This window comes from Triturus cristatus, chromosome 1_1 (genome assembly GCF_964204655.1).
Source record: "Triturus cristatus chromosome 1_1, aTriCri1.1, whole genome shotgun sequence".
NCBI classification, from domain to species: Eukaryota; Metazoa; Chordata; class Amphibia; order Caudata; family Salamandridae; genus Triturus; species Triturus cristatus.
In genome coordinates, this window is record NC_140579.1 from 12,055,333 (window position 1) to 12,079,777 (window position 24,445).

General features: G+C 52.8%; 1 protein-coding gene across 6 annotated transcripts in view; it reads left to right on the forward strand.

Moving 5' to 3' along the window:
• LOC146869127 (voltage-dependent L-type calcium channel subunit beta-1-like) overlaps nucleotides 1-24,445 on the forward strand; it is a 275,900-nt gene that overhangs the window by 105,032 nt on the left and 146,423 nt on the right. For 3 of the 6 annotated variants that reach the window (XM_085623828.1, XM_085624074.1, XM_085623779.1), the window contains exons 4-5: nucleotides 6,618-6,697; nucleotides 16,343-16,494. In XM_085623828.1, the coding sequence (XP_085479954.1) occupies nucleotides 6,618-6,697; nucleotides 16,343-16,494 (232 nt within the window). Of the gene's footprint in view, nucleotides 1-1,956; nucleotides 2,058-6,617; nucleotides 6,698-16,342; nucleotides 16,495-24,445 lie in introns of all 6 variants that reach the window. The other 3 variants (XM_085624106.1, XM_085624088.1, XM_085623729.1) reach the window with 2 other exon arrangements.

Genomic DNA, 24,445 nt, shown 5'->3' on the forward strand with positions numbered 1-24,445 from the left:
GAAAACAGTCTGGGTTCTCTCTCACTCTGGTGCAGTTGTGCATTGGCTCTCCTTAGGCTTTGCGACATGGCTGCTCTTGAAAATGGGACCCTTGGCAACTTCCTTGAGTAGGTGGCAGACCATTGATAGGGGGCATGCATGACGCTCTCCTTACCCTCTGTTTTCTTTGTGCTCTCTGCACTACTGTGAAAGTATATTTTGGTGTTTCAGGGTACCTGGGTCTAGTGAGGGAGAATGGTGCAGAATACTCTCCGGATTAGTCTTGTTTTCTTTTCAGAGCTGCCTTTTCTTATGCTTAGTTGTTTAGGCTCCCCTTGGCTGCACTGCCTTGAATGCGCTTATTCTACTTCTCTCATCGATTCTGGAGTAAGTGTGTAGCACTCTGTTATCTCTTGGTGTGCTTTAACTGTTTGCTAGGGGTGTCAAGCTATATATTTTTTTTTTTGTGTTGGGCAGCTCGTCTCCTGTAAAAAGGAGAGCTCTTTTGGAGTCGCTTCATGATAGATAATTGTAGGGCTGTAGAAATGACTGTGCCAGTGTCAGTTTCCTTGGGCCCATTGGTTTTGAAAAATTAGTTCGTCCTTTAAATGTGGCACCACTCCTGACCACTAGGTGGCGCTGCAGCCACTCTTTGCATGCCGCAGGTCGTTTCTCTGCAGTCTCGCGGCCTGGGACCCTTTTACGTGACAAAACGGACGGCGCTGGGACTGGGGAATGGAGGGCAGGCAATTTGTGGTGGGTGCCTTCACGCTGCAGACACTTTTGTTATTTGGCGAATGCTGCCTGGGATGCTTTTCCGAGCATGGATCGGCCTCAGCAGCTTTGCAAATGCTGCGGGCCTCGCTTCACCGGTCATGGGCTGCCACGCTTCTCCCTATCCGCTGCTGAAAGTCGGAGCCATTCTGCGGCGACACCTGGAGCTGGGCCCAGATATCTGCCGGCAACCACAGCCACGCGCCTATCTCTGGACTTCACAATCAAGGTAATGGGGCACAGTAGGGCAGCGCACAGGGGCGGAGCGGCTCACTTTCCTCTCTTCTGCTTGCTCGGTGTTACTGGGGGTGTCTTCAGTGCAGCTTGCTGGCAGTGAAGGAGGCATCTTTAACACGGAGTTCACTGCCAGGATTTCTCCGCGCCACACAGATCACACCTGCACAGGCTTCATGCCGTTCGTTCACCGCTACGGATTTCTCTCTCGCTGGCCGGGTGGCGGCCTTCTCGCTCCCACGTATGCTGCAGGCGCCACCTCATGCCCGAGCAGTCAGGGCGCTTCCCTTCTCGTATGGGCTTATTTCGCCCCTTTCTGCTAGCGGGGTGCCACCTTCATTGTCCTCCCACACCCGGCGCGGTTTAGACGTGCCTCCCTGCTGAGCGGCGCTCCTACTGCTGGGGCTACCTGGTGTCGGGCGAGGATCACTTACGGACACCTGATCCGCGGGGCATAGCGTGATCGCCACCTGTAGTGGAGCTCCTTCTCTCCGCGGTTGCGCTGCTCCTCACCACTTTCTCGTGACTGCACCACCGTCAGGAGCCAAGGAAAAGTAGTAGGGCAAGGGCAGGGATCGCCTTTCATGCGGGGTGGTGTGGCCACTTCCTCAGGGCAAACTATGGCAGCATGGGAGCCTCCGATCCCCCTTCAGGAAAAACAACCACAGCGGTGCTCCGGCCGAGCAGTCTACCCCTTCGCAGGCACGCGGGATCAGACCCGCCTCGTCGCCAGTGTTATGTTCTGGGCCCTAGGCCCACATGTTGAGTGAAAGATGACACGGACACTGGAATGTGATACTAATAACTAGCCACAAGCACGTGCACTCCGGCCCTTTTATTAGCGGGGTCACCTGACTGGTGATGTCCGTGTTGGATGGGTGAGGGGGTGTGTGTGTGTGTGTGGGCCAGCCCTCGGGGGAGTGGCTGGCAGAAACACTAGACTGTGTCCAGCAGGACACAACATTGAAGGAGGGCTGCGAGGTGGGCTTCATCCCCAGCCCGGTGAAGCTGGAGACCATGCGGGGGGGCCTGCAGGAGCAGAAGACGAGGCAGAGCCGGCTGAGCTCCAGGTAGGGCAGGGGTGGGTTTGTGCGACCCAGGGCCGGATATACTGCAATACTGATCCCTTCCCTACTACCCACCATGGTGGCCATCACCTCTCTATTAACACTGGCACGACCCCCCTCCGTTAAATAAGTGCCAACATGTAGCAAAAGCAAAGAGGAAGATTGTGAAGAAAAAAAATACGAGGACGGTATTTTCCGCATTGGCTTAACTTAAAGTGGGCGCAGTTGTAGGCAGCGGCCAGGTAAATAAAGCCGCTTTTTGCTTGAAACATTGGCAGTGTCCTGTCGGATTTCGGTATACCATTCTTATGGTTCCTCGTGCAGCCATAGTGTATCTCGAGTGCTTTTTTGTGTGTCACAGCTTTTATGTGGCCTCGTACCACTCATCTTGTGTGTTTAAGTGCAGACCAGAGCATGCAGGCATGTTGTGTGTGTGGGGGTGTCTGCGATGCTGTGTTTAGGAGCTCACGTTGAAACAGAGCTGCATTGATGTGCACCTTTAGCTGAAGTATCCTTGTGAGTTGTCCACGTGGTCCTATGGGTGGGCGCTGCAGCCTCTCTCTACGTAAATGATCCCTAATCCCACTGCACATCATTGACCTGTTCCTTTCTGACCCTCAGGGGAGCCCTTAACTCCCCCTTATCAGCCCCTGCGGTATCTCTAGGACGTTCCCCTTCACCTATACCTTGAGGTGGTGTCCTGTGAGAAGAAAGGTGTCTCCCTCATTTAAAAACAGTTTTTACTGCATACATCTTCCTGGGATGTCATGTGTAAGGCTTGTGTTGGCTGCTGGCATAAAGTCTCAGTTTACAGTATTTGACTGGGCGCGCCTGTAGGTCTGGTGCATGTTCAGGGCACCCCGGAATCTTGATTGCAAAGATACAGGCCTCTAAAGTTTGGTACCCTTAGACAATATGATTGTGGCTCTTCTCTCTCTCAGCACCCAGAACCCCTCCAGATACTTAACACCAGTTGAGTCGATAACTGATCTATTTTCTGTGCGCTTTAAACGGAACCCTTGACAACTTTACCCTCCTACCTATAAGACACTTTTGCTTGAACTTTGGCACTTTGGCACCGTACACATTGTTTGGGCATGGATGGGGCATCTGCTCCTGCTGGAGTGGTAGGTTCTGGGCTTTTATTGATATTTGTGCTGTTCCTGGGATTCAGCCAGACAAGCTCAACCCACCGAGTTGTGCATCCTCTTTATTACAAACCCAAGAGCTTGGGTAAGCATGCTGTAGTAAGCCTTGATGCATCTATACACACTGTCTGGCACCTCCAGCCCTGTGACTAACAAAGACACACAAAGATTCTACTACGCCTGGGACTCACAAAGCCTACTGAGAGAAGCCGGTTTCCTCCATAGGGCAGCATTGGTGTTTGGGCCCAAGGTTAAAACCAGTTTGTTTGTAAATGCTAGGATAGTGGTTCAGATCGTGTCTTGGTAAAGAATGTGCTTATGTTTTGTGTTTATTTTTATTTACAAATTGAATTGTAGTAAAAATAAAGGCCTATTAGTGGCCTGACTGAATAATGAGTTTAGCACAGCTGAATATCTTTACCACGCTATATATCAGTGTCTTATCCACCTCCACCCTTAGAACACGTCTAGGCAGCTTCACTTTGCTACCCCTGGACAGTGCATAATCGGAAACCAAAATCAGTACTGGTAAAAAAATATCTAAAACAGCCCCATTCTTCGGTAGGCTGCGGTCTAGTCAAAGGGACCATATGCGGGGCTTCTACGTGAAGGCCACATTAGGCTATCTTGGTCTGCAAGCAGCCCCCTTGCGTGTAGACCCTGGAGAGTCGCTTGCCTAAACGGAGTAGGATGTGTATCCAATGGGAGTGCTGCGTGTGACAAGAGTGTCCTCCATGTATACTGCCACGCATCTACTTATTGTGTTGGAACGCATAAAGGAACCCTCACATCCTGCTATAATGTTTTAAAATAATCGAGAAAACGTTCTGTTGGGGGCTCGTTTGCTCCTTTTGGGGTCACTGGCTGCCCAAGATGGCTTGCCCTCGTTTACCGACTTGTATAGGCCTCAGACCCAGTAATTAGGATAGTGCTCTGTTAATAGTATGTTAAGATCTGAAAGAAACAGTTATAGATTCCTTACCTTAGAATTACCCCCCGGCATCAGACTGGATCCGGAAAAAGAAAGAACTAATAACAATGGGAATAGGCTAGGTGAAGTTTCTTTTTCCAGATCCAGTCTGATGCCTGGGGGTAATTCTAAGGTAAGGAGTCTATAACTAACCATGTCTCTTACAGATATATCGTTACCGAAGGTGAGTAACTTGTTCAATAAGCCAGAACCCACACATTTTTCAATGCTAGGAGTGAGAACGAACTGGTTCCTGTTGAGGTCTATGCTTTCTATTGGCAACTTTCACCGGATCTGTTACCCACCTCAAACGATTATAGACCATCCAGAACACCATAGCCAGACTCATCATCAACCTCCCCAATGGGACCTGCATCACCCCCCACCTAAGAAACCTCCACTGGCTCCCCATCCCGAAGAGATGCCAGTTCAAGCTGCTGACCCTCGCCTACAAGGCCCTCCAGAAGGTCACCCACTCCTACATCAACCACCGCCTGACCTTCCACCAACGGACCAGACAAATTCAATCCGCCTACCTCGCCCTCTCACACGTTGAACGCACCCAACGCAGTTGAGGCCTCTCTTTCTCCTGACTTGCCGCCAAGTCCTGGAACGGCCTCTCTATCCATCTCTGACTTCAGGAAGGGACTCAAGGCCTGGCTTTTCAACTGAGACTCACCGCACCCCAGTGCCTGGATACCCCCCAGGTGATAAGCCACGCTGATTGATTGATCCGATTGATGATAACCACAGTACGTTTAAAAGTATAGCTCACTGTAGCCGATTCAGCCACAAGGCGGCAGAATGATACCAAGTATGTGTATTAATGAAAGTTAAATTCTATTGCAGTGTAAGTTAAATACCTGTAACATTGATTCTGCTGCGTATTGTCTTTCCCTCCTTGATATAGGTCCTCAAGAAGTGCCAACTTAGACTACACAATGTTTTCATCTGGCTATCGATTGACTATCTTTATGAGCTTGGTGATGATTCTTCTAGCTTTGGTTTTATTAACGAATGCATGAAAAGGAAAGGAAGCGCTGCAGATGGCTATGCCGAGATCAACAAAAATCTAACCTAAAGCAGTAGACCATTCAGAACTCGGTGGCCAGAATCACTCTCAACCTAAACCGCACTCACATTAGACGTGAGGGAGCTCCACTGCCTTCCCACACACACATGAGCACAATTCAAACTCCTCACCCACACTTTCAAGACTCGACGTAACACTGGCCCAGCAAATCTTAACAATTGCATCTGCTTTCACAAACCTTTCAGACACATCTGCTCATCTGGACTCCTACTTGCACACATCTCGTGCATATGGAAAACTAGATCTGGCGGGTGAGCCTTCTCCTACATCACTCCTGAAGCGTGAGACGACCTGCTGCCACACAAGAGCCTCCTGCTCAGTTCTTGAATTCTGCAAGAGGCTGAAGACCGGGCTTTTTGAGTCGTCCCACTAGGGCCATGGTTTGCCTAGACTCACACCTGCTCAGTGCCAGGATACCCTCTTGTGATAGTGCGCTCTGGCTAGACTCACACCTGCTCAGTGCCAGGACACCCTCTTGTGATAGGGCGCTCTGCCTAGACTCACACCTGCTCAGTGCCAGGATACCCTCTTGTGATAGTGCGCTCTGCCTAGACTCACACCTGCTCAGTGCCAGGATACCCTCTTGTGATAGTGCGCTCTGCCTAGACTCACACCTGCTCAGTGCCAGGACACCCTCTTGTGATGGTGCGCTCTGCCTAGACTCACACCTCTCAGTGCCAGGACACCCTCTTGTGATGGTGCGCTCTGCCTAGACTCACACCTGCTCAGTGCCAGGACACCCTCTTGTGATGGTGCGCTCTGCCTAGACTCACACCTCTCAGTGCCAGGATACTCTCTTGTGATAGTGCGCTCTGCCTAGACTCACACCTGCTCAGTGCCAGGATACCCTCTTGTGATGGTGCGCTCTGCCTAGACTCACACCTGCTCAGTGCCAGGATACCCTCTTGTGATGGTGCGCTCTGCCTAGACTCACACCTCTCAGTGCCAGGATACCCTCTTGTGATGGTGCGCTCTGCCTAGACTCACACCTGCTCAGTGCCAGGATACCCTCTTGTGATGGTGCGCTCTGCCTAGACTCACACCTGCTCAGTGCCAGGATACCCTCTTGTGATGGTGCGCTCTGCCTAGACTCACACCTGCTCAGTGCCAGGATACCCTCTTGTGATGGTGCGCTCTGCCTAGACTCACACCTCTCAGTGCCAGGATACCCTCTTGTGATGGTGCGCTCTGGCTAGACTCACACCTGCCCAGTGCCAGGATACCCTCTTGTGATAGTGTGCTCTGCCTAGACTCACAACTGCTCAGTGCCAGGATACCCTCTTGTAATGGTGCGCTCTACAAATTTGCATAACATAACAATAATGGCCTTTGTGTCTTTCTTCCTCTTGCAGTAAGTCGGGCGGCGGGCACTCCAGCTCCAGCCTCGGTGACGTGGTGACTGGGACATGCAGGCCTACCCCACCAGCCAGTGGTAAGAGCGCCGTAGCACTGGATAGTTGTTGATCAGTCAGATACAACAGTCCAACATGTGAACTAGCCTATGACCTCTCATCCACTGGGACCTTTATCCAGATCAGTAAAATCAGATGTTACTTCATATTTCAGAACACTTTATATGTCTCTAATTCATTTGTGCGCTAGTCTGAATCACTAAGTTTGATTGAACGTTCAGACATATCATCTACACTTTGACCTTCGTGATCCAGGACAGGAGTCAGGTTGACCTGAAGCACATTGATGACCTCTGTGCCTCTGGGCCGGTCACTCCTCCACGCACTGCGCACACTCCCCGTGGGTGTGCCCTAGCTGCGCCGTTCCCGCCGCTGCTCGCAGCTGTGCCCCTGACCACGAGGCGTGGTCTCAGCTTCTGGATCGCAGCGCCGCCTCCTGCTGCCTGCGTGACCTTTTGCTCGTTACTCCTGCCTCAGTGCAAAGACCTCTGGCCCCCGCAGACCCCAGCCCACCCACCGGACGTACGACACCGCCACCCTCAACGCACTCAACACCGGCCGAATCCCGGGATGCTACCGAGCCACCCCGAGACGAACCCATGGACCCTTCAGCTGTCACGCCTGCAAGTTCTCCTGCATCCGGACCTGCCCCGCACCAGCACCCGCCAAGCCGACCACCAGCAGCAACCACCTCAAGTGCATCCTACTCAACACCCGCTCCGTCCACAGACACACCATCGAACTCTGGAACCTCCTCGACACCACACCTCCTGACGTCGCCTTCCTCACGGAAACCTGGATGAACGACTCCTCAGCGCCCGCCATCGCCATCCCAGACGGCTACAAGATCACCCGAAGAGACCGAGGCAACCAGACCGGAGGAGGCATCGCCATCATCTACAGGGACACCATCCGCTTCACGACCAACACCGACGACACCCTGACAACCGCCGAACACCCGCACTTCCAGATCCACACGGACCCCAAAACCACCCTCAGAGGCACCCTCATCTACCGACCCCCGGGACCACGCACACAATGCAGCGAAGACATCGCCGACTTCATCAGCCCGCACGCCCTCCCCTCCGCAGACTACATCTTCCTGGGGGACATCAACTTCCACCTGGAGAACAACAACGACCGCAACACCACCACCCTGCTTGACAACCTCGCCAACCTCGGACTCAAGCAGCTGGTGACCACCCCCACCCACCTCGCCGGACACACGCTCGACGCTGTCTTCTCATCCAACAAGGACATCGTCTTCAGCCACGCCACCGGACTCCACTGGACGGACCACAGTTGCATCCACTTCACCTTCAGAAGATCCACGATCCACCACCACCAGCAACAGGTTGCTCGTAGAAACTGGAACAAGATCACAGCAGACCAGCTCGCCGCTTCCCTGAGCCAGCACTCTCCCGCCAGCTCAGCGAACCCCAGCCAGGCCGCCGACAACCTCACGAAGTGGATCAGCAACTGCGCAGATGACCTCGCCCCACTGAGGACCCGCCTAGCAGACCCGGCAGCAAGAAGGCTCCATGGTTCACCGACGAACTCAAGAGCTCCAAGAAGAACTGCCGAGCCCTCGAGAAAGCCTGGAGAAGGGAGCCAACACCGGACAACATGACTAACCTCAAGCTCGCCACCCGGAAGTACCATCAACTGATCCACGCCACCAAGAAAACAGCATTCAAGGACCGGCTGGACAACAACGCACACAACTGCAAGGAACTTTTCAACATCGTGAAAGAGCTCTCCAACCCCAACACCGGAAACAACGACATCACCCCGTCGCAAGACCTCTGCAACTCCCTCGCCTCCTACTTCCACAACAAGATCGCGGACATACACAACAGCTTCAGCCCACAAACAACGCTCCCAACGACCGCGCCAACGCCCCCCACCACCACCCTCAGCGCCTGGACCCAGATCAACACAGAAGACACCATCTGCACGATGAACTCTATCCACTCCGGATCTCCGACCGACCCCTGCCCCCACCACGTCTTCAACAAGGCCGACGCTGTCATCGCACCCCACCTGCGGGACATCATCAACACCTCCTTCGACACCGCCACCTTCCCTGAGAGCTGGAAACACGCCGAACTCAGCGCTCTACTAAAGAAACCAACAGCGGACCCCACCGAACTCAAGAATTACCGCCCCATCTCGCTCCTCCCGTTCCCAGCCAAAGTCATCGAGAAGACCGTCAACAAGCAGCTGGCCGCCTTCCTCGAGACGAATGGATCCCTCGACCCCTCACAGTCGGGCTTCCGAGCCAACCATAGCACCGAGACCGCCCTCATCGCTGCCACCGATGACATCCGAGCCCTGCTGGACAACGGTGAGACAGCGGCCCTCATCCTCCTAGACCTCTCCGCGGCGTTCGACACTGTTTGCCACCGCACCCTAGTGCAGCGCCTCAGCAACATCGGAATCCAGGAGAAGGCACTGGAATGGATCATCTCCTTCCTCGCTGGAAGGACACAGAGAGTTCGCCTACCACCGTTCAGATCAGCAGCCACGGAAGTCATCTGCGGCGTTCCCCAGGGCTCCTCGCTCAGCCCCACCCTCTTCAACGTCTACATGAGCCCCCTTGCGGCCATCGCACGCCAACACAACCTCAACATCATCTCCTACGCCGACGACACCCAGCTGATCCTCTCCCTCACCAACGACCCAGCCGCCGCCAGAACCAACCTCCACGAAGGGATGAAAGACGTAGCCGAGTGGATGACGACCAGCCGCCTGAAACTGAACTCAGACAAGACGGAAGTCCTCATCCTGGGCTCCTCGCCCTCCGCCTGGGACGACTCCTGGTGGCCCCCCGCCCTGGGCACCGCACCCAAACCGACAGACCACGCACGCAACCTGGGCTTCATCCTGGACTCCTCCCTCTCCATGACCAGACAAGTCAACGCCGTCTCCGCGTCCTGCTTTAACATCCTGCGCATGCTACGGAAGATCTTCCGGTGGATCCCCACCGAGACTAAGAAGACGGTCACCCAGGCCCTCGTCACCAGCCGACTGGACTACGGCAACGCCCTCTACGCCGGAACCACCGCCAAGCTCCAGAAGAGACTCCAGCGGATCCAGAACGCCTCAGCCAGACTCATCCTCGACATCCCCCGACGCAACCACATCTCCGGACATCTGAGAGACCTGCACTGGCTCCCCGTCAACAAGAGAATCACCTTCCGTCTCCTCACCCCCGCACACAAAGCCCTACACGACCAAGGCCCGAGCTACCTCAACAACCGCCTCAACTTCTATGCTCCCAAACGCCACCTTCGATCGACCAACCACACCTTCGCCGCCGTCCCCCGCATCCGAAGAGCGACAACAGGAGGAAGGTCCTTCTCCTACCTGGCCGCCAAGACCTGGAACACCCTCCCGACCGACCTTCGCCTGACCCAAGACCACCTCTCCTTCAGGAAGAAACTCAAGACCTGGCTGTTCGAGCAGTAGCGGCACCTCACCCCCCCCCCCCCAAGCGCCTTGAGACCCTCCGGGTGAGTAGCGCGCTCTATAAATGCCTTGATTGATTGATTGATTGATGATTCACTGTGGATCAGAGTCACGCTAATGCATCAAACACTTCACTCTGGCCTTGGTGGTCCAGGATAGGGTCACTGTGGGTCAGTCACATAGCACACATCAACCTGTGAACTCTGACCTTTGGTGACCTAGGACTCTGGCTCAGAATGAGTTACATTGAGCTTTTCAAAGCCTGAACTCTGACCTTAGTGATCCAAGATAGGGTCATTGTGAGCAAGAGTCTCATGAAGTGTTCTGGCACGTGACCTAGTCCACAGTTATACAGAACAGTGTCCATGTTGGTCATGATGACCCGGAGAGAATTGACCCCTGACCTTGGTGATCAAGGACAGCGTCACTGTTTCTTAGAATCACATGGCGCGCATTAACCCCTAAACTCTGACCTTGTGATCCAGGACAACGTCGCTGTGACTCAGAATCACATGGAGCGCATTAACACAGGAACTCCGATCTTGGCTATCCAGGACAGGGTCCCCCTGGGTCAGTGTCATGGAGCGCACTGGAGCAAGAACTTGTTGTCCATTGCACTGTTACTGTGGACCAGTCACATGAATCCTATCTACCCCTGAAATGAGACCTTGCTGATCCTGGGCAGTGGGGCCGTGGGTTACGGCGGTGCGAATAGAATGCATTGCTGTATGAATGGTGGCCTCCCTGAAAAGCAGTGCGTGTCTACATGTAGCACTACACGTGCTCAGTAAATGAATAATCCACGACCTGCTCACTAGGGGTGGGTCGGATGACCTACAGCACTCTGACCCCTGAAGTCTACCTTGGAAGTATTCTTTCACGGTTCTTCTTCTAGTCGTCTCACCGTGCCCCGTCTGTGTCTCGCTCATCCAAATACATTCTACTTAACCCACAGCTCGTGCGGTTGAAAGCGAGAAGGATGGTCCTGCGCGTGCGAGCCCCTGCCTGAGTTCAGGCTCAAATCAGGCCCCTGATAATTCCGCTCCGAGGCCAGAAAACATTATTGCTGCCTGTACCATGCTGAGAGGGAGTCTCATTACCACTCACATTGTACACAGGACACTCTCCCAATGGGGGGGTTTTATAAGCACAAATTCAGAGCACTGTACACACAGTTTGTGAAGACACAAAACGCCCCTGTTCCACACTTCAGGTGTACTCAGGAGCACAGGTGTTTGGCTGCATACCTGTACACAGATTAGCTTAGCATGTGTATGTCACACAAAAGCCTCGCGCACACTTGCAATCCCAGGCATGAGTGTACATGCATGCCCAGCACACACACACAATTGTGCATATGTATGACAGACACCTTATGTACACATACAGGCATCTAATCTCAGGCATTGGTGTAACGTGCTAATGTACAAACGCTCCCATACGGGCTATAGTGCACATCATTCACCCTTTCACCACTGTTGGTCAGTGTGTGGCCTTCGCCTCCCCTCCCCGGACTCATGGGGTACACAATATGTCTTTTCTCCCCTTCTCGCCATCATAGATTTTGGGGTAAAGGAGTGTAATTTATTCCCAAATTGAGTCATGGGGTACAAGATGTGTCCTTCCCTCCCCATGCCAGGTTTTGGGGTACAAGATGTGTTCCATCCCTAAGTTCAGTCATGAGGTACAAGATGTGTCCTTCCTTCCCCATGCCAGGTTTTGGGGTACAAGATGTGTCCATCCTTCCTACATTCAGTCATGAGGTACAAAATGTGTCCTTCCCTACCCATGCCAGGTTTTGGGGTACAAGATGTGTCCTTCCCTCCCTACGTTCAGTCATGAGGTACAAAATGTGTCCTTACCTACCCATGCCAGGTTTTGGGGTACAAGATGTGTCCTTCCCTCCCTACATTCAGTCATGAGGTACAAAATGTGTCCTTCCCTACCCATGCCAGGTTTTGGGGTACCAGATGTGTCCCTCCCTACCAATGCCAGGTTTTGGGGTACAATGTGTCTTTCCCTACCCATGCTAGGTTTTGGGGTACAAAATGTGTCCTTCCCTCCCCATGCCAGGTTGTGGGGTACAAAAAGTGTCCTTCCCTCCCTATGCCAGGTGTTGGGGTACAAGATGTGTCTTTCCCTCCCTATGTTCAGTCATGGGGTACAAGATGTGTCCTTCCCGACCAATCCAAGGTTTTAGGGTACAAGATGTGTCCTTTGTGAGAAGTTGGCCTGGTATATGCTGACCACTAACTAAAGTGGGCACCTTGTACCAGTCCAAAGAACCCTTACTGATGATTAGGTTAAAGACAACCTTTATTGAAAGCTATCCTAGGGGTAGCTATGGAGAGCAGCCTTCGGGCTAAGTCTCGAAGGAATGTAAAGCAGCTCGTTTTACCAGATCAGAACCTCCTGAATGACCAAATGAAAGGAGAACCACACAGGAGATAAATACAATATATGTATTTATTACTAAACACTCTCTACTAACCTCTTTATGAGATTAGAGCACAAAGCACACAATATTAAATCACTAGAATGACAGTAAATAGCACAATACACAGCGGGCTCCAGGGGGAAACCGAACCATATACTAAGAAAGTGGTATAACAACCGCGACTTAACTAGACACAGTGCCTGGAGCACGTAGAATCGCTGGGACCCCAAGGAACCACCCAAAGTAGTGACATAGGAGACTCACGGAAGATGGGTGCAGTGTGTGAACACAGGCGCGAGCTCCGTACAACTCTATGGGAAAGTCGCGGTTGGAATTTTAGAGATTAAGGACACTTCGGAGAGGACTTTAAGCAAACCCCGTGGAACATAGAAGGTTCTAAGACCAGCACCCTTGAGAGTACCAAGATACCCGTGTTACCTATCCCAGAGGAGCCGGGTGCATAGGGGTCAAGTGGTGTCGGAAACCGTCGTTTTCAATGGCGTGAGGCGAAAAAGTGCTGCTGCCGTGAAGATGAAAAGTTTCCGGTGGGATCCAAGCCTGGATCCGAGGTGAGAAGAACCTGAAACCAGAGGGGACAGAGTCTGGGTCACTTCAGAGTGACCAGGGGCACGATAGACGAATGCCCACCGATGTCGGGTGTTTTAGGTGAGTAGAGGTGAAGCTTGACTCTGCAGCCATGGGGACCAGGAGATGTCCACGGTGACCAAAGTCTGAAGGTGAGCTGTCCCACGAAAGATGTCGAGTGCTGGGGGGTCAGTGTCCAGATTGAACACCAACAAACCTTGGCAACTGCAACCCACGCGGGCAGAGGAAATCAGCTTCGGTAAGGACCAGCATGGTCCTGGGGACTCTCCAAGCAATGGAGAGTCAAGGCACGTCTGCAGCAACCAGGAAAGCCCAGTGAAAGTCAAAGTTACCTTCACAGGGACCCACAGGCCAACGGATATGGGAACGCAAAGGGACCTCGAGCTGAATCACAAAATACCAGCCCAGGGAACACTTGTGGAGTGTAGGCCGGACATCTTCGGTGAAAATACTGCTCGGGGTCAGGACGACAAGTAGCCCAAAGCACAGCCTCAGGGATCACCGAAAAGCATATGCTACTGCAAAAGTATACGGTGCACAGGGGTTCGGGTTGCACGGTCCCCACGAGGGATACTGTCTCAGAATTGCTGAGAGAGCAGATCGACCTCAGAGATCTCGCGAACCCACCTCCTGTGTTGCAGAAATCTTCGGAGTCCTCAGGAGCTCGGGAGATGCAAACCGGTCAGATGCGTTTAGGTGCCTGCTGCTGCAGGGGAGTAACCCCTTTACTCCAAGGGAGATTCTTCAGTCATCTAGTGAAGTGTAGATCATCGAAGTACTTGGTTTCTGTAGCAGAGTTTAGTCCAGGTAAAATCTAAAGTCCTGTAGTCAGGGGTTCCTACTTTAAACCCAAGGAAGGGGTGGGGCAAACTCTGGGGACCCACCTATGGGACGGTCAGGACAGAGGGGTGGTTACACCCATGTCCTTTATCCAGTTTCGCGCCTGAGTAGGAGCCAATGGCTTCTGCAACTAGTTTGAACTGGACTATGCACAGGGACACCAAATGTGCCCCCAATGCAGACTTCAAACACTCTGAGTGCACCCACCCAGCCCCAATACACTAAATCCTGTCTGGGAGGTGGTCACACCTCCCTGTGACTGGAGACTTATTGTCAAGCCTTCCCCTGCTCGAGCTTGGCTCAGCAGCAGGAGGGCAGACTAGTGCCTGTGGCTGGCAGCATCCATTTTGTGATGCCCAGGTCGAGAAAGCTGGTACAGGGTGTACCAGTGTGTCACATAAGTTCCTCTAGAAGGGTAGAATCATACCTCCCACACCAGTTACTGGTGTCTAGGTGTGATTCCAAGTTGTTTGATACCAAACACGACATGTTTCTAAGCAGCCGTTTTAAAGTTAGCATTTACCGCGAGGATATAATGCACTTAAATATATATGGTTGGCTGCATCACAAACAACCCCGGAAAATAGGTTCCGAAGGCTGCAGAGGGGCCCTGCTCATGCAGGTGCACCCTTTCATATTATACTCAGCACCCTTCCTTCAGGATTTATCAGGCCTGCCATATCCATGCCAGGTTTTGGGGTGCAAGATGTGTCCTTCACTATCCATGCCTGGTTTTGGGGTACAAGATGTGTCCTTCCCTCCATACGTTTAGCCATGAGGTACAAGATGTGTCCTTCCCTACCAGTGCCAGGTTTTGGGATACAAGATGTGTCCTTCCCTACCTATGTTCAGTCATTAGGTACAAGATGTCTCCTTCCCTACCCATGCCAGGTTGTGGGGTAAAAGATGTGTCCTTCCCTCCCTACGTTCAGTCATGAGGTACAAGATGTGTCCTTCCCTACCCGTGCCTCGTTTTGGGGTACAAGATGTGTCCTTCCCTACCTACGTTCAGTCAAGAGGTACAAGATGTGTCCTTCCCTACCCATGCCAGGTTCTGGGGTACAAGATGTGTCCTTCCCTACCTACTTTCAGCCATGAGGTACAAGATGTGTCCTTCCCTACCATTGCCAGGTTTTGGGGTACATGAGGTGTCCTTTCCTACCCATGCCAGGTTTTGGGGTACAAGATGTGTCCTTCCCTAACCATGCCAGGTTTTGGGGTACAAGATGTGTCCTTCCCTACCAGTCCCAGGTTTTGGGGTACAAGATGTGTCCTTCGCTACCTAGGCCAGGTTTTGGGGTACAAGATGTGTCCTTCCCTCCCTGCGTTCAGTCATGAGGTACAAGATGGGTCCTTCCCTACCAAAGCCAGGTTTTGGTGTACAAGATGTTACCTACAATCCCTACGTTCAGTCATGAGGTACAAGATGTGTCCTTTCCTCTTCACGCTTTGTGATGGGGTACAACATGTGTTCTTCCCCCTCTTTGGTTCTTGGGTACAAGCTATGTCTCTTTCCCTTTCTCCAGACCTAGCCTACTCCATCTCACTCTCACTTCTGTTTATTACTACATTTTATTTCACAAACTGTCTAGTTGTATCAGTACTGTGCTGTTTATTTTTCCATCCTAATCTTGGTTTCTTTTTCCATTTTTTCTCCCATCCTCCGCCGTTTTTGTCTCCCCCCTTTCTCCACTCCTCCTCTCACCTACTCCCACCCTCTCCCTACTCTTCACCATCCCTCAAACCCATTTTTGTCTTTCTCATCCTTGACTTTCTTGCCCTTTCCTCTCTTCCTTCTTTTCACCCCACCCTTCTCCCACACATTTTCTTTCGGAGTCTTTCCGGATTTACTCCACTTTTCTCCTGCCTTTTTCGACACCACCTCATTACTTTTATCGTGTCATCACCTCTCATCTTTGTTTTTTTTATCTTCGCCCCTCCCTTCACCTCCAACTCTCTATTTCTCTTACCATCTGCTCCCTCCTTACCGCTTCTCCTTCGTCCTCGCCCCCACCTGATCCTTCTTTCACCACTCTTGAACCTTCGCACCTCTCTGCCGTTTACCCCCTTCTTTCCCTTGCACTCTGTCGGTCCTCGTTATCTCCTCCCCCTTTTTCTCTCTCCTCTCCCTTATTTCTAACACATTTTGCCCGCCCTCCCTTCTCGTGCCTCATGCTTCCTTCACTCTTTTCTTACTTCTTCTACTCTTCCCATTCCCTTCCTTCCCCCAAATCACTTTTTCCCTTTCTTTCCTGTCACCCTCACCTTTCACTTCCCTTCTGCTTATTTTCGCTCCTATCCCCTCCCCCAGCAGGTCCCCTGGATATCACCCACTTGAGGGACGAGCTCGAGCCAGAGGAAGAGGAGGCGGAGGGGCCGGGGGGGCCCCGCTCCCCCCTTAGTAGTGTTAGCAGCGTCACCACACCCACCTCCAATGGCAAGCGCATCCCTTTCTTTAAGAAGGTAATGCCCAGGCCGGCGTGGCCACTGCTGCAAGCCCGAGGGGGCATCTCATAGCAGGCACCATGCAGGGCACAGTGGTGTGTAGCATTGTTTGTAGCTTTCAGTAGACTACGTCACTTGAAAACATCCTATGCAAAAAAAGACTCGAAAACAGACTTTTCTCAAAAAGAATCGACCTGCACTTATCAAGCGCATGTCTCAAAATATGCTGTGATTTGAACTGGGAGAGTAAATTAACCAAGACCCAGCATATGTGGCAAGTGAGTTTGGCTGGATTTAAGAATAAAATGGCCGTCGAACTGTTTACAGGGAAATATTCGTGCGAGGTCAGGATTCTGCCACTCGGTTTAGCGAAGTCAGTGTTTTTGCGAAAGATGGTTTTGCAATCCGTGCCTAAAACATGTATGTGGCCGTGTGTAGTGTAACTGGGACTCTTCATAGCTAGATAGAAAGTAGGGGGCTCCTAAAGGTGGGGGGGATGCAGAGGAAGGCAGGGGAAGAGGCAGCTTACTCACCAGTTTTGGCAGCTTCCGTCGCCTTGGAAACCAGGGAACAGCCGGGAGATCGGAATGCAGAAGGCAGCCACAAGGAAGAAGTTTCCGTCGCCTTGGAAACCAGGGAACAGCCGGGAGATCGGAATGCAGAAGGCAGCCACGAGGATGAAGTTTGGTCGCCTTGGAAACCAGGGAACAGCCGGGAGATCGGAATGCAGAAGGCAGCCACGAGGAAGAAGTTTTGAATGCAGAAGGCAGCCACGATGAAGAAGTTTCCGTCGCCTTGGAAACCAGGGAACAGCCGGGAGATCGGAATGCAGAAGGCAGCCACGAGGATGAAGTTTCGGTCGCCTTGGAAACCAGGGAACAGCCGGGAGATCGGAATGCAGAAGGCAGCCACGAGGATGAAGTTTGGTCGCCTTGGAAACCAGGGAACAGCCGGGAGATCGGAATGCAGAAGGCAGCCACGAGGAAGAAGTTTTGAATGCAGAAGGCAGCCACGATGAAGAAGTTTCCGTCGCCTTGGAAACCAGGGAACAGCCGGGAGATCGGAATGCAGAAGGCAGCCACGAGGATGAAGTTTCGGTGGCCTTGGAAACCAGGGAACAGCCGGGAGATCGGAATGCAGAAGGCAGCCACGAGGAAGAAGTTTTGAATGCAGAAGGCAGCCACGATGAAGAAGTTTCCGTCGCCTTGGAAACCAGGGAACAGCCGGGAGATCGGAATGCAGAAGGCAGCCACGAGGATGAAGTTTCGGTGGCCTTGGAAACCAGGGAACAGCCGGAGATCGGAATGCAGAAGGCAGCCACGAGGATGAAGTTTCGGTCGCCTTGGAAACCAGGTAACAGCCGGGAGACTGGAATGCAGAAGGCAGCCACGAGGATGAAGGTTCGGTGGCCTTGGAAACCAGGGAACAGCCGGGAGATCGGAATGCAGAAGGCAGCCACCCGTTGCCTTGGAAACCAGGGAACAGCCGGGAGATTGGACTGCAGAAGGCAGCCACGAGGATGAAGTTTCGGTCGCCTTGGAAACCAGGGAACAGCCGGGAGATCGGAATGCAGAAGGCAGCCACGAGGATGAAGTTTCGGTCGCCTTGGAAACCAGGGAACAGCCGGGAGATCGGAATGCAGAAGGCAGCCACGAGGATGAAGTTTCGGTCGCCTTGGAAACCAGGGAACAGCCGGGAGATCGGAATGCAGAAGACAGCCACAAGGAAGAAGTTTCCGTCGCCTTGGAAACCAGGGAACAGCCGGGAGATCGGAATGCAGAAGGCAGCCACGAGGATGAAGTTTCGGTCGCCTTGGAAACCAGGGAACAGCCGGGAGACTGGAATGCAGAAGGCAGCCACGAGGATGAAGTTTCGGTGGCCTTGGAAACCAGGGAACAGCCGGGAGATCGGAATGCAGAAGGCAGCCACCCGTTGCCTTGGAAACCAGGGAACAGCCGGGAGATTGGACTGCAGAAGGCAGCCACGAGGATGAAGTTTCGGTCGCCTTGGAAACCAGGGAACAGCCGGGAGATCGGAATGCAGAAGGCAGCCACGAGGATGAAGTTTCGGTCGCCTTGGAAACCAGGGAACAGCCGGGAGATCGGAATGCAGAAGGCAGCCACGAGGATGAAGTTTCGGTCGCCTGGAAACCAGGGAGCAGCCGGGAGATCGGAATGCAGAAGGCAGCCACGAGGATGAAGTTTTGGTCGCCTTGGAAACCAGGGAACAGCCGGGAGATCGGAATGCAGAAGGCAGCCACAAGGAAGAAGTTTTGGTGGCCTTGGAAACCAGGGAACAGCCGGGAGATCGGAATGCAGAAGGCAGCCACGAGGATGAAGTTTCGGTCACCTTGGAAACCAGGGAACAGCCGGGAGATCGGAATGCAGAAGGCAGCCACGAGGATGAAGTTTCCGTCGCCTTGGAAACCAGGGAACAGCCGGGAGATCGGAATGCAGAAGGCAGCCACGAGGAAGAAGTTTCCGTCGCCTTGGAAACCAGGGAACAGCCGGGAGATCGGAATGCAGAAGGCAGCCACGAGGATGAAGTTTCGGTCGCCTTGGAAACCAGGGAACAGCCGGGAGATCGGAATGCAGAAGGCAGCCACGAGGAAGAAGTTTCCGTCGCCTTGGAAACCAGGGAACAGCCGGGAGATCGGAATGCAGAAGGCAGCCACAAGGAAGAAGTTTCCATCGCCTTGGAAACCAGGGAACAGCCGGGAGATCGGAATGCAGAAGGCAGCCACGAGGATGAAGTTTCGGTCGCCTTGGAAACCAGGGAACAGCCGGGAGATCGGAATGCAGAAGGCAGCCACGAGGAAGAAGTTTCGGTCGCCTTGGAAACCAGGGAACAGCCGGGAGATCGGAATGCAGAAGGCAGCCACGAGGATGAAGTTTCGGTCGCCTTGGAAACCAGGGAGCAGCCGGGAGATCGGAATGCAGAAGGCAGCCACGAGGATGAAGTTTCGGTCGCCTTGGAAACCAGGGAACAGCCGGGAGATCGGAATGCAGAAGGCAGCCACAAGGAAGAAGTTTTGGTGGCCTTGGAAACCAGGGAACAGCCGGGAGATCGGAATGCAGAAGGCAGCCACGAGGATGAAGTTTCGGTCGCCTTGGAAACCAGGGAACAGCCGGGAGATCGGAATGCAGAAGGCAGCCACGAGGATGAAGTTTCGGTCGCCTTGGAAACCAGGGAACAGCCGGGAGATCGGAATGCAGAAGGCAGCCACGAGGAAGAAGTTTCCGTCGCCTTGGAAACCAGGGAACAGCCGGGAGATCGGAATGCAGAAGGCAGCCACGAGGATGAAGTTTCGGTCGCCTTGGAAACCAGGGAACAGCCGGGAGATCGGAATGCAGAAGGCAGCCACGAGGAAGAAGTTTCCGTCGCCTTGGAAACCAGGGAACAGCCGGGAGATCGGAATGCAGAAGGCAGCCACGAGGATGAAGTTTCGGTCGCCTTGGAAACCAGGGAGCAGCCGGGAGATCGGAATGCAGAAGGCAGCCATGAGGAGGAAGTTTCGGTCGCCTTGGAAACCAGGGAACAGCCGGGAGATCGGAATGCAGAAGGCAGCCACAAGGAAGAAGTTTCCGTCGCCTTGGAAACCAGGGAACAGCCGGGAGATCGGAATGCAGAAGGCAGCCACGAGGATGAAGTTTCGGTCGCCTTGGAAACCAGGGAACAGCCGGGAGATCGGAATGCAGAAGGCAGCCACAAGGAAGAAGTTTTGGTGGCCTTGGAAACCAGGGAACAGCCGGAGATCGGAATGCAGAAGGCAGCCACGAGGATGAAGTTTCGGTCGCCTTGGAAACCAGGGAACAGCCGGGAGATCGGAATGCAGAAGGCAGCCACGAGGATGAAGTTTCGGTCGCCTTGGAAACCAGGGAACAGCCAGGAGATCGGAATGCAGAAGGCAGCCACGAGGAAGAAGTTTCCGTCGCCTTGGAAACCAGGGAACAGCCGGGAGATCGGAATGCAGAAGGCAGCCACGAGGATGAAGTTTCGGTCGCCTTGGAAACCAGGGAACAGCCGGGAGATCGGAATGCAGAAGGCAGCCACGAGGAAGAAGTTTCCGTCGCCTTGGAAACCAGGGAACAGCCCGGAGATTGGAATGCAGAAGGAAGCCACAAGGATGAAGTTTTCGGTCGCCTTGGAAACCAGGGAACAGCCGGGAGATCGGAATGCAGAAGGAAGCCACAAGGAAGAAGTTTTGGTGGCCTTGGAAACCAGGGAACAGCCGGGAGATCGGAATGCAGAAGGCAGCCACGAGGATGAAGTTTCGGTCGCCTTGCAAACCAGGGAACAGCCGGGAGATCGGAATGCAGAAGGCAGCCACGAGGAAGAAGTTTCCGTCGCCTTGGAAACCAGGGGACAGCCGGGAGATCGGAATGCAGAAGGCAGCCACGAGGATGAAGTTTCGGTCACCTTGGAAACCAGGGAACAGCCGGGAGATCGGAATGCAGAAGGCAGCCACGAGGAAGAAGTTTCCGTCGCCTTGGAAACCAGGGAACAGCCGGGAGATTGGAATGCAGAAGGCAGCCACGAGGATGAAGTTTCGGTCGCCTTGGAAACCAGGGAACAGCCGGGAGATCGGAATGCAGAAGGCAGCCACAAGGAAGAAGTTTTGGTGGCCTTGGAAACCAGGGAACAGCCGGGAGATCGGAATGCAGAAGGCAGCCACAAGGAAGAAGTTTTGGTGGCCTTGGAAACCAGGGAACAGCCGGGAGATCGGAATGCAGAAGGCAGCCACAAGGAAGAAGTTTTGGTGGCCTTGGAAACCAGGGAGCAGCCGGGAGATCGGAATGCAGAAGGCAGCCACAAGGAAGAAGTTTTGGTGGCCTTGGAAACCAGGGAACAGCCAGGAGATCGGAATGCAGAAGGCAGCCACGAGGAAGAAGTTTCCGTCGCCTTGGAAACCAGGGAACAGCCGGGAGATCGGAATGCAGAAGGCAGCCACGAGGATGAAGTTTCGGTCGCCTTGGAAACCAGGGAACAGCCGGGAGATCGGAATGCAGAAGGCATCCACGAGGAAGAAGTTTCCGTCGCCTTGGAAACCAGGGAACAGCCGGGAGATCGGAATGCAGAAGGCAGCCACGAGGATGAAGTTTCGGTCGCCTTGGAAACCAGGGAACAGCCGGGAGATCGGAATGCAGAAGGCAGCCACGAGGAAGAAGTTTCCGTCGCCTTGGAAACCAGGGAACAGCCGGGAGATCGGAATGCAGAAGGCAGCCACGAGGATGAAGTTTCGGTCGCCTTGGAAACCAGGGAGCAGCCGGGAGATCGGAATGCAGAAGGCAGCCATGAGGAGGAAGTTTTGGTCGCCTTGGAAACCAGGGAACAGCCGGGAGATCGGAATGCAGAAGGCAGCCACAAGGAAGAAGTTTCCGTCGCCTTGGAAACCAGGGAACAGCCGGGAGATCGGAATGCAGAAGGCATCCACGAGGAAGAAGTTTCCGTCGCCTTGGAAACCAGGGAACAGCCGGGAGATCGGAATGCAGAAGGCAGCCACGAGGATGAAGTTTCGGTCGCCTTGGAAACCAGGGAACAGCCGGGAGATCGGAATGCAGAAGGCAGCCACGAGGAAGAAGTTTCCGTCGCCTTGGAAACCAGGGAACAGCCGGGAGATCGGAATGCAGAAGGCAGCCACGAGGATGAAGTTTCGGTCGCCTTGGAAACCAGGGAACAGCCGGGAGATCGGAATGCAGAGGAAGAAGCACGAAGAGGACACCAGCTGAAACACCACGGCAGCGTCCAGGAAACGGAGCAGAGTGCAAAGCAGCAGGAACAAGCACTTATCGAAGCACTCCAGAGGAGCATATTTATGGCTCAAGTTAACGGGCGCATTTCCTGGTTTGCATCCAGCTGCTTCTCTGATTGGAGGACAGTCGTCAATGACGTTGTATTCTTTGACAATGTCCCCAATCAGAGAGCTCCTTGAGGTGCACTGCTCGGAATCCAAAACGTAGAGTAAACGTTTTGGATTCCAGAGGGAAGCAGTTCAGGGCAGAAGTGCGGCGGGAAGGCGCGACCCCCTTTAATCAACTCCACGCCCCCCCTGGGGGTCGCGCCCCACAGATTGAAGACCCCTGGACTAGAGGGACGGGCCTGGGATGAATAACCTTCTTTCAGCCTGGTGTCGGTAATAGATTCCCATTGCTGCGAACACACTTTACTGCCATCTGCTGGTTTGATCTCTAATAACTCTAAGCAGTCGATTTCACGGACAATCGGTGCTGTTGAAATAAATGCCCCAATCCTCCTCGTTCTGACTTCTCCTCTCCCCCTCATATTTTACTTTAACGGGGGTGCATTATTTTTCTGTTTTACGTCGCACTACTTGAAGTTTTCGATTAAGTATAACTGCGCTAGGCTGCGAAGATGTATTTGGAGTTACTATGAATGGAAAAATTGCATTTGTTGAGATTATATTTTATTTTGTGTGGTCTTTCAGAATAGGCGGAACCTATTTTTTTCTGGCTGAAAGGACACAGACGTCGCACGCCACACATTTTGAAGGTGTTCTCGCCTGTCCCTTTGGCTGGTATTTGAAGCGAGTCACCACCAGGAACCCGTGTTAGCTTTCTCAGCTGTTCATGCTTTGTTAACGCCGATCCTGCGCTCTTAGCACATATCTTAGTACTGTAGGAAAACGTTTTATGCCACTATTTTTTAAAACATTGAGGTGATGTGATGTATGTATTTTAAAAAGGAAACGATCTGATTGGGTGAACTAAGCTTCAAGGAGGGTGCGGGAATTGAACCAGGGATTGAGGGAATCAAGAAGTGGGGAAAAATATTTGGTTGAGACCCGCCATCTTGGGCAAGGCGCGGTCTAGTCCTTCAATTACGGAGACGGTAAAACAGGACGCTGCGCTAGCGCGTGCTGGCGCGCCTAAGGCAAGCCCATCTGCACCCGTCCGCGTCCCGGATGCGACGGATTGCCCCGGAGCTGGCAGCTCGGGTAAGAGGACTGTTTGCTTAGATGACCTACGTATTAGCTATAATAGCAGGGATCTCAAAGATTTGGATAGTAGCGCAAACTGTTGCCTTCACTCTTTTTCTATAGGTGATATGAGGGTATTGAGCTGTGAAATGTGTCACTGGACTCTCCCCCTCCCCACGACTATAGCTGAAACGTCATCGCTGGGAGAACATACCCTCGATCAGCCAATTGTAACTAATCAGCGAGCCAGCAGAGACCTAATGTTGATGCTTCTTAATACTCGCACTATGAGGCAGCATGAATTTCAAATTTTTGATCTTCTCTCTGAATCTAAGCCCGATGTGCTGTTTCTGACAGAAACATGGCTTCATGAAGGATCCAATCCAACCATTGCAAACGCCATCCCGCCTAACTACCTTATTTTAAGGAAAGATCGTTTAGGGGGACGAGGCGGAGGAGTTGCGATTATTTATAAAAATACTTTCACTTGTACTATCTTACCTAACTTTGTCCTGGAAGACGCTGAAAGTCTTAGCTTCCTACTAAAGTTGTCACCTCATGAGTCAATTGCAGGAGTTTTAGTTTATCGACCTCCTGGTCAGGCTAAAAGCCTTCTTGATGTGTTAAACTCGGTCATTGCACCTCTCGTTGCTAAATATAAACCGTGTTTAATTCTAGGAGATTTTAACATTCACATGGATTTGTCCCATGATCCTAACTCGATGAAGCTATATGAATCCTTAAATATGCTACATATTACTCCTTATGTTTCCCTTCCCACCCAGGAAAGGGGCCATATTCTTGATCAGGTTTTTTCCTCGGACATGATTGAAATGGCCCCGCCTCATCCCCTGGTTTGGTCTGATCGTTATCTACTTACTTTTAAAATAAAGGAAACCCCTGTTCAGTCTCCTAAGCAGTATTTGGAGCGTACTAATAGCTTTAGGTCTTTTAAATCAATGACTTAGGCGGCCTTAGGAGTTTTTCTTGAGGCGCACCCGTTTTGTCTTAAGGACAGTCTCACGTACGATG